The sequence below is a fragment of the Dermochelys coriacea genome, chromosome 7 (genome assembly GCF_009764565.3).
Source record: "Dermochelys coriacea isolate rDerCor1 chromosome 7, rDerCor1.pri.v4, whole genome shotgun sequence".
Classification (NCBI taxonomy): Eukaryota; Metazoa; Chordata; order Testudines; family Dermochelyidae; genus Dermochelys; species Dermochelys coriacea.
This window is the reverse complement of record NC_050074.1, coordinates 123,004,358-123,016,640: the sequence shown is the minus strand read 5'-3', so window position 1 is coordinate 123,016,640 and position 12,283 is coordinate 123,004,358. Positions and strand designations below refer to the sequence as shown.

At 48.4% G+C, this 12,283-nt stretch overlaps 1 protein-coding gene across 10 annotated transcripts in view; it reads left to right on the top strand.

Moving 5' to 3' along the window:
• The window catches only part of WBP1L (WW domain binding protein 1 like), a 91,294-nt gene extending 79,791 nt beyond the window's left edge, over positions 1-11,503 (top strand). For all 10 annotated transcript variants that reach the window (XM_043518028.1, XM_038409362.2, XM_038409363.2 and 7 more), the window contains 2 exons: positions 7,665-7,826; positions 9,492-11,503. In XM_043518028.1, coding sequence (XP_043373963.1) covers positions 7,665-7,826; positions 9,492-10,243 — 914 coding nt within the window. In that variant the 3' untranslated portion in view covers positions 10,244-11,503. The remainder of the gene's footprint in view (positions 1-7,664; positions 7,827-9,491) is intronic.
• The last annotated feature ends 780 nt before the right edge of the window (positions 11,504-12,283 follow it).

Sequence of the window (12,283 nt, the reverse complement as noted above, 5' to 3'; positions counted from 1 at the left end):
GCTGAGATAGCTGCCCATAATGTACTGCTCCCAATGCCACTGCAAGTGCCGCAAGTGTGGCCACGCCAGTGTGCTGAAGCTGTCAGTCTGGACAGACTGCAGCGCTTTCCCTACTGTGCTCTACGAAGGCTGATTTAACTCAAAGCACTCTACATCTGCAAGTGTAGCCATAGCTGTAGCCCTGGTCTACACTGCGAGTTTAGGTCGAATTTAGCAGCGTTAGATCGATTTAACCTTGCACCCGTCCACACAACGAAGCCATTGCTGTCGACTTAATGGGCTCTCAAAATTGATTTCTGTACTCCGCCCTGTCAAGGGGATTAGTGCTGAAATTGACATCAGCGGGTCAAATTTGGGTTAGTGTGGATGCAATTCGATGGTATTGGCCTCCGGGAGCAATCCCACAGTGCTCCATTGTGACCACTCTGGACAGCACTTTCAACTCGGATGCACTGGCCAGGTACACAGGAAAAGCAACGCAAACTTTTGAATTTCATTTCCTGTTTGGCCACCATGATGTGACCATGCAGAGCTCATCAGCAGAGATGACCATGGAGTCCCAGAATCACAAAAGAGCTCCAGCATGGACCGAATGGGAGGTATTGGATCTGATTGCTGTATGGGGAGACAAATCTGTGTTATCAGAACTCCGTTCCAAAAGACAAAATGCCAAAGTATTTGAAAAAATCTCCAAGGGCATGAAGGACAGAGGCTGTCACAGGGACCCGCAGCAGTGCCGCATGAAACTTAAGGAGCTCAGGCAAGCCTACCAAAAAACCCAAAAGGCAAACGCCCGCTCAGGGTCAGAGCCCCAGACATGCCGCTTCTATGATGAGCTGCATGCAATTCTAGGGGGTGCCCCTAAAACTACTCCACACCTGTACGTGGACTCCTGCAAGGGAGTCTCACACAACAGGGATGAGGATTTTGAGAATGAGGAAGATGATAGCACGCACCAGGCAAGCGGAGAAGCTGTTCTTCCCGACAGCCAGGAACTGTTTATCACCCTGGAGCCAATACCCTCCCAACCCCAGGCTCCTGGATGTTGAAGGCAGAGAAGGCACTTCTGGTGAGTGTACCTTTGTAAATATAATACACGGTTTAAAAGCAAGTGTGTTTAATGATTAATTTGCCCTAAAGACTTGGGATACATTCGCGGCCAGTACAGTTACTGGAAAAGTCTGTTAAAATGTCTGAGGATGGAGCAGAAATCCTCCAGGGACATCTCAATGAAGCTGTCCTGGAGGTACTCCCAAAGCCTTTGCAAAAGGTTTCTGGGGAGGGCAGCCTTATTGCGTCCTCCATGGTAGGACACTTTACCACAGCAGGCCAGTAGCACGTAGTCTGGAATTATTGCATAAGAAAGCATGGCAGCGTGTGTCCAGTGTTTGCTGGCATTCAAGCAACATCCATTCTTTATCTCTCGTGTTATCCTCAGGAGAGTGATATTGTTCATGGTCACCTGGTTGAAATAAGGGAATTTTATTAAGGGGACATCAGAGGTGGCCATTCCTGCTGGGCTGTTTGCCTGTGGCTGAAAAGAAATCATCCCCACTGTTAGCCTTGGGGTGGGGGGAGGGGTGAAGCGATCATCCCAGAGAATTGGGTGTTGGGGGGGTTTAGTTGGGTTTGTGCTGCACGTTAACCCGAAAACATCAGCCCTTCCTTTTAAATGGCCAATGTGTCTTTTTTAGTTTTAATCTCCCTTTTTTTCCTCCCGCGGCTGCAGATATTTCAACGCTGCGACTAGCATCTCAGTCCCTGAGGCTAGCGCAGATAGGAAGGCAAAAAAAAACTCACTCGCGATGAAATGTTCTCTGACCTCATGCCATCCTCCTGCACTGAAAGAGCTCAGCAGAACGCGTGGAGGCAAACAATGGCAGATTCCAGGAAAGCACAAAATGAACGCAAGGACAGATGGCTGGAGCAACAGTAGAGGTGGCGGGATCAAGAGGAAAGGTGGCGGCAGCATGATGAAAGGAGGCAGGATGCAATGCTGAGGCTACTGGAGGATCAAATTGATACGCTCCAGCGTTTGGTTGAGGTGCAGGAAAGGCACAGACCGCCACTGCAGCCCCTGTGTAACCAACCACCCTCTTCCCCAAGTTCCATACCCTCCTCACCCAGACGCCCAAGAACGCGAGGAGGGCTCCAAGCACCCAACCATTCCACCCCAGAGGACTGCCCAAGCAACAGAAGGCTGGCATTCAATAAGTTTTGAAGTGCAGTGTGGCCTTGTCCTTCCCTCCTCCCGCACCCCACCTGGTGCTTCCCTCATCCCCCACCTCTCCCAGGCTACCTAGGCAGTTATCCCCCTATTTGTGTGACAAATTAATAAAGAATGCATGAATTTGAAACAACAGTTACTTTATTGCCTCTGCAAGCGGTGATCAAAGTGGGGAGGGGAGGGCGGTTGGCTTACAGTAGTACAGAAGTAGTGTGAACCTGGTCAGCCATGAAACTGGTTTTCAAAGCTTCTCTGATGCGCAGCACACCCTGCTGTGCTCTTCTAACCATCCTGGTGTCTGGCTGTGCGTAATCAGCAGCCAGGCGATTTGCCTCAACTTCCCACCCTGCCATAAATGCATAAATGTCTCCCCCTTACTCTCACAGATATTGTGGAGCGCACAGCAAGCAGTAATAACAATGGGAATATTGGTTTCTCTGAGGTCTAACCAAGTCAATAAACTGCACCAGCACGCTTTTAAATATCCAAATGCACAGTCTGCACTTGCTCAGCCTATAGTTGAACAGCTCCTGACTGCTGTCCAGGGTGCCTGTGTATGACTTCATGAGCCATGGCATTAAGGGGTAGGCTGGGTCCCCAAGGATAACTATAGGCATTTCAACATCCCCAATGGTTATTTTCTGGTCTGGAAAGTAAGTCCCTTGCTGCAGCTTTTCATACAGACCAGAGTTCCTGAAGATGCGAGCGTCATGTACCTTTCCCGGCCATCCCAGGTTGATGATGGTGAAACGTCCCTTGTGATCCACCAGTGCTTGCAGCACAATTGAAAAGTACCCCTTTCGGTTTATGTACTGGCTGCCTTGGTGATCTGGTCCCAAGATAGGGATATGCGTTCTGTCTATCGCCCCATCACGGTTAGGGAATCCCATTGCAGCAAAGCCATCCACTATGACCTGCACATTTCCCAGAGTCACTACCTTTGATAGCAGCAGCTCAGTGATTGTGTTGGCTACTTGGATCACAGCAGCCCAGCCCCCACAGTAGATTTGCCCACTCCAAACTGATTCCCGACTGACCGGTAGCTGTCTGGCATTGCAAGCTTCCAGAGGGCTATCGCCACTCGCTTGTGAACTGTGAGGTCTGCTCTCATCTTGGTATTTTTGTGCTTCAGGGCAGGGGAAAGCAAGTCACAAAGTTCTGTGAAAGTGCCCTTACGCATGCAAAAGTTTTGCAGCCACTGGGAATCGTCCCAGCCCCACAACACTGTGCGGTCCCACCAGTCTGTGCTTGTTTCCCGGGCCCAGAATTGGCATCGCACCGCATGAGCCTGCCCCATTGTCACCAGGATGTCCAAATTGCCGGGGCCTGTGCTTTGAGAGAAGTCTGTGTCCATGTCCTCATCACCACACTGCGATGGCCTCCTCACCTGCTTTTGCAGGTTCTGGTTCTGCATATACTGCATGATAATGTACAAGTTGTTTACAATGCTCATAACTGCCATGGTGATCTGAGCAGGCTCCATGCTTGCCGTGGTATCGCGTCTGCAGGAGAGCAGAGTTGCAGGGGAAGCAGTGGTTGGATGACCAGTTTTGCAGACCTACGACACTGTCTGCTGCCAAGACGCAACAGTTGAGCAGGCTGCACGCTTACCGTGGTATGACGAGACAAGAGTAGCCGAGCAGAGTTGCAGCGGAAGCGGCCCTGCGAGACCACCAGGAGAGCAGAGTGGCAGCAGACGCGGTGGATGTCGACCGTCATATAGAGGACCTGCGAGATGGATTCATAGCAGCAGGAGAGCAGAGTTGCAGCGGAAGCGATGGATCACGACAATGGTTTGCAGACCTACTGCACTGGCTGCTGAAAGCAGTATGGCTCCCGCATGGAAAAAAGGTGCGAAACGATTGTCTGCCGTTGCTTTCACAGAGGGAGGGGGCAACTGACGACGTGTACCCAAAACTACCCGCAACAATGTTTTTGCCCCATCAGGCATTGGGAGCACCACCCAGAATTCCAATGGGCGGTGGAGACTGCGGGAACTGTGGGATAGCTACTCACAGTGCAATGCTCCGAAAGTCGACGCTAACCTCAGTACTGTGGACGCACTCCGCTGACTTAATACGCTTAGTGGGGACACACACAATCGACTGTATAAAATCGCTTTCTAAAAAATCGAGTTCTATAATTTCGACTTAATTTTGTAGTGTAGACATACTCATAGAGACTAACAAATTTGGGAGTGGATGGTTCACTACAAAAAGTCATTTTCCCTCTGCTGATACTGACACCTTCTTGTCAACTGTTGGAAATGGGCGACATCCACCTTGATTGCATTGGCCTCGTTAGCACTGAACCCCCACTTGGTAAGGCAACTCTCATCTTTTCACATTCTGTAATATATATACTGCTTACTGTATTTTTCATTCCATGCATCTGATGAAGTGGGTTTTAGCCCACAAAAGCTTATGCCCAAATAAAAGTCTCTGAGGTGCCACAAGGACTCCTCGTTGTTTTTACATTCTTTTCTGTCACCCTTTCGGTAAGCCTGGCAGAGTGGACTAGCTAGAAAAACTGCATGGGAGCTTTAAATAAGACTTACCTACAGATATCAGGAGATGCAGAGCACTCATAAAACATCAACACTTCTGGGCAAAAGATAATTTTCCTAGAGGAATGGAAATCTAATTGTATAATGAAAGAGAGATCCAGTACTTCATCTGCTTGGCCAACATAGGAATTTGGGCTGATTTGTGTATCTCACTATGTCAAGACAAGGTGCCATTCTAAGGCACAGTAGATTGTATTTGTTTGTTTGAACTGAGTACAATGAAATTATTCAAGGTTAGTACTGTGGGTACACTACTTTCTGTCCTGACTTAGGAATGAATGATTGCTCATTCCAGAGATTTCTAGGTTTTTCTTCCTCCCTCTCCCCACCTTCTAAAAGTAAACCTTAACTATGCAGATGCTCTCAGCACCTGTGTGTGTGTGTGTGTGTGTATGTATGTATGTATGTATGTATTTGTAAAGAGGCGCTGCTAAGTAAGTTAGGCCAAAAATTAGGTTTAAAAAGAATAAGCCAGAGATGAATCTGAACCAAACACACCTAAACATTGTGGCTAGCAAGGTGGAATCCTATGTAAAACAAATATTTCTAGAAATATTGTCCTGGTGTAGAGTGGTTGGGGTAGGTTTGCTTTTTGGAGCGAGGTGGATAAAAAAAGCTTTGTTTTAAAATTCCCGTGTGAAAAAGCATTGTGTTAATGCACAAAAACCAAAGAGTTTGAACAGCTGACTTTATGTTGTCCAGAATGAGAGAAACGAAAACAGCAGTGACCACAACCAGTGGAAAACACTGGTGTGGTTTTTTTTTTAAAAAGTTTCCTTTTGGATTATCAAAAGTGCTGGACTCCAAAAGGAAATTTTGTTTTATGTTTCAGAAGTTTGTTACTCACATTCATGGGAATTCAAACAAAAGGGAAATGTATGAAAACAAACTTCACCTCTCACTGTTTTTGGGGCCTTTATGGGGCTCAGGGCTGGGGATGAGGGTGAGGGATGGGGCTGGGGATGAGGAGTTTGGGATGCAGGAGGGCTCTGGGTTTGGCAGCGCTCAAGGCTCTGGTATGGGGTTGGGGTGCAGGAGGGGGTCAGGGCTCTCGGCTGGGGCTACAGGCTCTGGGCTGGGGCAGAGGGTTGGGGTGTGGGGGTTGAGGGCTGCGGGGTGGGACTGGGAATGAGGGGTTGAGGGTGTGGGAGGGGGCCTGGGACAGAGGGTGGGGCCTGGGACAGAGGGTGGGGTGCAAGAGGTGGTCAGGGCTCTGGGCTGGGGATGAGGAGTTTGGGGTGCAAGAGGGGTTCTGGGCTGGGGTCGGGGTTTGGGGTGCAGAAGGGGGTCAGGGCTCTGGGCTGGGAGTGCAGGCTCTGGGGTGGGGCCTGGGATGAGGGGATTGAGGTACAGGAAGGGGATTCCAGGTTTGGGGGGGCTCAGGGAAGGGGCACGGGGTTGGGGCACTGACTTACCTCCAGCAGCTCCCAGTCAGCGGCTCAGCCGGGGTGCACCGTGGATCACTCTGCACCCCAGAAGTGGCCAGCAGCAGGTCTGGTTCCGTGCCACTCTCACTCGCAGGCACCACTCCCACCCCTCCCCCAAGCCAGCCAATGGGAGTGCAGAGCCGGTGCTCGGGGCGGGGGCAGTGCGTGGAGCCCCGTGGCCCCCCTGCCTAGAAGCCGGACCCGCTGCTGGCTGCTTCCAGGGCATAGCGCAGTGTCGGAAAAGGTAGGCACTAGCCTGCCTTAGCTGAGCAGCGCCGCCAATGGGACTTTTAATGTCTTGGTCGGCGGTGATGACCAAACCAAGGCGACCCACGGTTTGAAAAACACTGCCCTAGAGCTGGCCCCAGCTGAGACCCCGGGAGGCCCTATGGAGGGCTGGCACTGCTGTGGCTCCCCTGTTCCAACCCCATGCCATGCAGGAGGCACAAGCCCTAGTCCCCCCCCACCTGTCTCCTCTCACCAGAGTTTCCCATATCCCATCTCTTAGGCAGCCATAGAAGGTGAAGTCCTCAAGGTCGTCGTCCTCATCCACCCCTTCATGTGTGCCAGGTCACACCAAAGTTTACATATTTGGTAATTTACTAATGAGAAATGTTAGATCAATATCAGACTTGTTCTCTGTCCGTAGATTACAAAGGAAGTCTAATATTTGTCAGGGTCCTTCATATATGCCATAGGCGCCGACTCCATGGGTACTCCGAGGCTGGAGCGCTCCCAGAAAAAAGATAGTGGGTGCTCAGCACCCACCAGCAACAGCTGTTTGAAGGCGCCCCCAATTTGTTGATTGGCAGCTGGGGGGGGCTTGGGGGAGGGGGGAGAACAGCAAGCAGGCTGGGGACTGGGGAGGGGTCAGAGCAGGGGCAGGAAGAGGTGGAACAAGGGCGGGACCTCGGGAGGGAGTGGAGTGGGGGCGGGGCACCCTGGGGAAAAGAGAAACTCAGTGCCGATGTATACTGCTGCTTAGGTGAGATCTATCCTTTGAAGTTGAAGTATCCTTCTGGTCTAGAAACATCTGTTTTACCATCATGAGCTCTACATGGAACCGTATTTTTTGCCTAGAACAAACATTTATGATGGGTGAGATGTTTGACAGGAAGCATGGTGCCTGGACAACTTGGAGCTGTGTCCCCAGCATGCTCGTGATCTCTCCCAGAACTCTGCTCTTTCGAGTGCTGAAGAACGTATAAAATTGCTCAGTTTGTTGTTAGGGTCAATATATCGCTGTGGAGCCTGGTTGTAACCTGTATATTTTTGAACACAAGTGTAACATTTAGAACATCTGCAGACATTGCAGCTTTAGGTTTGCTTTAAATATTATCCCATAATCTTTTCCACTGCATCTTGTGTGTACTTTGCATTTCTCCCCCCACGGAAATGAATTGCACTGTGAATAACCGGTTCTTCCCTCCCTGTTTGTTTCCAGGGTTCTGGCTGGTGTGGACTATCATCATCATACTTAGCTGCTGTTGCGTTTGCCATCATCGGCGTGCCAAACACCGCCTCCAGGCACAGCAGCGGCAACACGAGATTAACCTGATTGCTTACCGGGAAGCCCATAACTACTCAGCTCTGCCATTTTATTTCCGTATGTACTTCCTACAGATCTTCCTAGATGCAACAGGGAGCAGGCTGGCTTTTGAAAGAATAAAGACCAAAGAATTCGCAATGTCGGGTGGAGGAGGGGAGAAGCTGCTGGGTCAGAGGGAGAGGTTGGGGGCTGCTGCTGCCTAACTTGTGGTTTGTGGAGAGGAGGTAAATTATAGCTGCCTGGAATATGTGGCCGTGCTGACTCTGGAAGCAGAACTGTGCCAGCAACAGGGCCTTTATCACTGTCATTTTTCTGCTCCTGGGTTATCTGTACCTTTTCCTGGAGCCATGGAGAGGTTTTAAAAAGACCATATTCAGGAGAGCTTGGAGCAATCTTTTTGATACGCCTGCTATGTAACCTATTTTTGCGGCTGGTTTGACTGAGGTAAAGAAAGTGTCCTGACAGAGATTGGTCACCCAGGGACCAGGTGGGAATGATGACTCAGCTGTGACCCTCCTGGTTCCCAATCCTATACTCTACCTACTAGACCATGCTAGATTTCCAGTGAGTTAACAGACTCATTGTTACTGCATCTGTGGGAGCTATATTGGCAGAAAGAGTGCAGTTGCCCTGATGCATTATGATATAACGACATTTCACTTAAAGTTATACTGTTTAAGGAGTGTTTTGATCAGTTGCTTAATTCAGTCCACTTCAGCCTGTTTTGTCTCCTTAGGAAAACCTTTAATTGATTTGTAGGTCCATTATAAGCACAAATATAGTGTTTCCCTCGCCACTCATGGTGATAGGGTTTCACTCTGGCCACACCAGAAATACTGAATCCAATATTAAAACAACATATGGACAAATCTCTTAATTTTATTGTAGTTGCTGCCTCCTCTTACTGATGCAAAAAGTTTCAGGGGGTGATACCTTTGATTTTTTTTTTTTGGAAATGTAAACACCAGTGATTGCAGAACCCCAGCCTAGCAATCTGCGAAGTCACCTAGTCAGTTTCCTGCAACCAATACAGGATTATTCTCTGGTGTAATTTATAGTGCTGTGTTCAGGGTGGTCTAATAGCTAAAGCATGGGACTGGGAGTCAAGAGATCTGGATTTTATTCTCAGCTCTGTACAGACTCCCTCTGACCTTGATCTAGTCAGGTTGTCTCTCTGTGCCTCTATTTCCCCTTCTCTAAAATGTGATGATTACATCCTCACGTAGGGGATGATGCTAACTCATTATTGCTTGGTTTAGAATCCAGGGGTTCTCAAACTTCATTGCACCGCGACCCCCTTCTGACAACAAAAATTACTACACAACCCCAGGATGGGGGACCAAAGCCTGAACTCGCCTGATCCCCACCATCCTGGGGGAGAAGAGGGAGGCAAAACCCAGCTACGCTGCCCCAGGCTGAGGGGCCAAAGCCGAAGCCCAAGTGCTTCAGTCCCAAGCAGCAGGGCCTGTAACCTGAGCCCTGCCATCCAGGGCTAAAACCCTCGGATTTGGCCCTGGGTGGTGGGGCTTTGGCCCCGGGCCCCAGCAAGTCTAAACCAGCCCTGGTGACTCCTGTAGGTCCACCCCACGGTTTGAGAACCGCTGGTTTAGAAGCTGCTAGACATGGGCAAAGTAGCATAAATTATGTGAATGACATTGATCTATTTTAAATAACAAATTTCATGAAATTGCACATGAAATAACTTCTACCTCCCCATTTTAGGATTTTTGCCAAATTATTTACTACCTCCCTATGAGGAAGTGGTGAACCGACCTCCAACCCCTCCCCCACCATATAGTGCCTTACATCAGCAGTGCGTCCCAGCAGGTGGCAATAGCACAATCCAGGATACTCCAAGAAACCTCCAGCCAGCACAGACAAGCTCTCCACCACCACCAGGTGGCACTAACGACAGCACTGACAGCACTGGGTCCCTCAGTGTCCGGGACCCTGAATCCTCCATGACACTGGTTGAACGAACTGTCACCAAAATGCAGGGTACCGAGCCAGGCAACTCCAGCACCGGCCCTGAGTTGGAAGAGATGGCCGATCCTGTGTCCTTCCCGGATAAGGATTCTGAGTGCAAGGAGGAACTGCTTAAAGATTACAGCTGTGAAAGCTTCGACCATAACAGGGCTATTCCTGATGCCAAGGACAAGACACCCAGCAGACACCGCCGTTTCACTGGCGACTCGGGAATTGAAGTCTGCGTCTGCAACCGGGGCCAACATGACGATGACCTCAAGGAGCTTGATGGGCTCATTGACGATACTTTGGATGGGCCTCTGGACTTCTGTGACAGCTGCAGCGGTCGCCTCCATGGGGATGAGGAAGAAGGGCTATTCAGTGCCTCCGAAGAGCAGCACCGTGAACATAACCACCACCATCTGCCTCGGCAGCCGGTGTGTGTCCTCCTGAACACCATAAACGAGCAGGACTCTCCAAACTCTCATACCAATCACCCTCCCAGCTAAAGTGGCTGAGTCATAAGGGAGAGTCTATAAAAGGATTCAGAACAACTTTAAAAAAGGTCAAGCAACCTTTTTCCCCCCCCCCCGATGTAATTTTGGGAATATCCCCAAAAGCACTACTTGGGAGGGTGGGCAACTGCTCCTATTTTTTTAAAATTGCATCCCTCTGCCTACACATAGTAGGGACTTCAGTTTCAAAATGAGACCTTTGTAAAATGGAACTTTCCTAATGATGATTTTGGTGATGGATTATTACTGTTTGGTTGGTTTTAGTTTTCCAAAACCTGCTTTATCTTGCAAGTCATAAAGCTCAGCAAGTCTAACCCTGTGAGGATAAGAAATACAGTATGGCTCCACCCTCCAGGTGTCTTCCCAGAAGCACACAGCTTCTGATAGCACTGGCAGTCAGTAGCCCAAGAGTTCTGGTTTGATTAGTGCTCTTGAGGGAGTAGAGCTAATCCAAGTTTTCCCCAAACCAATGAATCACTAAATCAGAACAGCGCTGTAATCTCTGGTGCTTCAGCAACAGGCAATGGTGTAGGAGATTCCCCACTTGATGCTGGTAACTGAAGGACCAGTTTCTTCCAGACAGAATATTAGTCTATAGCATGCAAGTTACAAAAAGGGTTGCAGAGTTTGCCTTTACGTGCTCTTTTTTTTTTAAAGGCAAATATATTCCTTTAATCAATGCCTCTCAGAGCACAGCTATGAGTTAGAATCCAGGCAGCTGGGCTGCCTTTCCAAGTACTGTGGTCTCTCTACGTGACATTCAGCTTGTGTGCTGCAAAAGGTTTGGCCTTTTTTTTTATTTTTCATTTTATTTTTGTACCCTTAGGGCAGCACTTTAGTTAAGATGACAAAACAAAAAACAGGGCTGTCTTTGGCCAGTGTGCCTTCAAGTTTCAGTGATGCATGTTGAACAAATGGAGACAGAACCTCCGTCTGTTGCAAAAGGATTACTTACAGCGGAGACCTGTGCAGTATTCTTTATTTTATTTTTTTTTTAAATCCAAAAGTTTGGTGCGATTCTAATGCTGACCACTTAAAAGAAATGAATGTCTAGGGTTTTTTCTTTTTGTTTTTTTTAAGGTGGCAACTGGCTACTGTATAATGTCTGAGTGTGTGTGTGTGGGTGGGTGTGTGACTGCAATACATTCATGCATGTCCTACTGGTAATATGAAACCTGCTGTAAGACTGCAAGAAAATTTACTGTAGCTTTGCTTTAATAAACAGTAGAGTTTTTGTTAGTATAAAGGGAAGGAGAAAAAAAACAAACAGCTGAAACTAACATTCCCTGGAGCGTTCCTGTGGAAGAGGGCAGGACTCAATCTATATATGAAGTGTGCTTGGGTTCCCCTCTAGCTTTCCTTTACTTATGGTCATCTCGATCATTACTGTTATGGAGGGAAATTGAAACCTTAACGCAGGCATTCAGATTTGATTGATCGAAACCAAAATCAGTTTTCAGTAACGTGGAAACCAAATATAACGCCTTTTCTGATAACTCGCATGTGTGTCATTTTGTGAACGGAGAACAAAAATCCGTGTTTACATTTTACTTGACATACACTATGTTCTGCTGGTAACAAATATGGATTGTTCAAGGTGTCTCATTTAAATACCTCTCTACTGAAGATCACGCATTTTAGTTTGTGCTTGTTCATCTGTAATGGGCAACGTTTTTTAAAGGGCAGCCATTTCTCCCCCCTCCCCCAACAAACAGCCTTACATTAAGCAGATGTTCACTGGAACTAGAATTGCAGTTTCTACAATAGGATGCATTGAAACAGTCTTTCACTGAGATTCATCAAAGCCGTTCCATGCTGTGGTGTGCGCATGTGGTTAAAAAATACTCCCTGGCACATTAATCTGACTGGCTCTTTGTACAGTATGACCAGAGTTACAGTGGCTCATACAAATAGGGAACTGATCGTTTGCTGCAAGCCTATGAATTCTATTTCTCACCCTTCCCCCATGGAGGATTGTTGCCAGCTGCCTTGCTCATTGATCATTTCTTCCCTTTTGAGGAGAGAACTAAAATC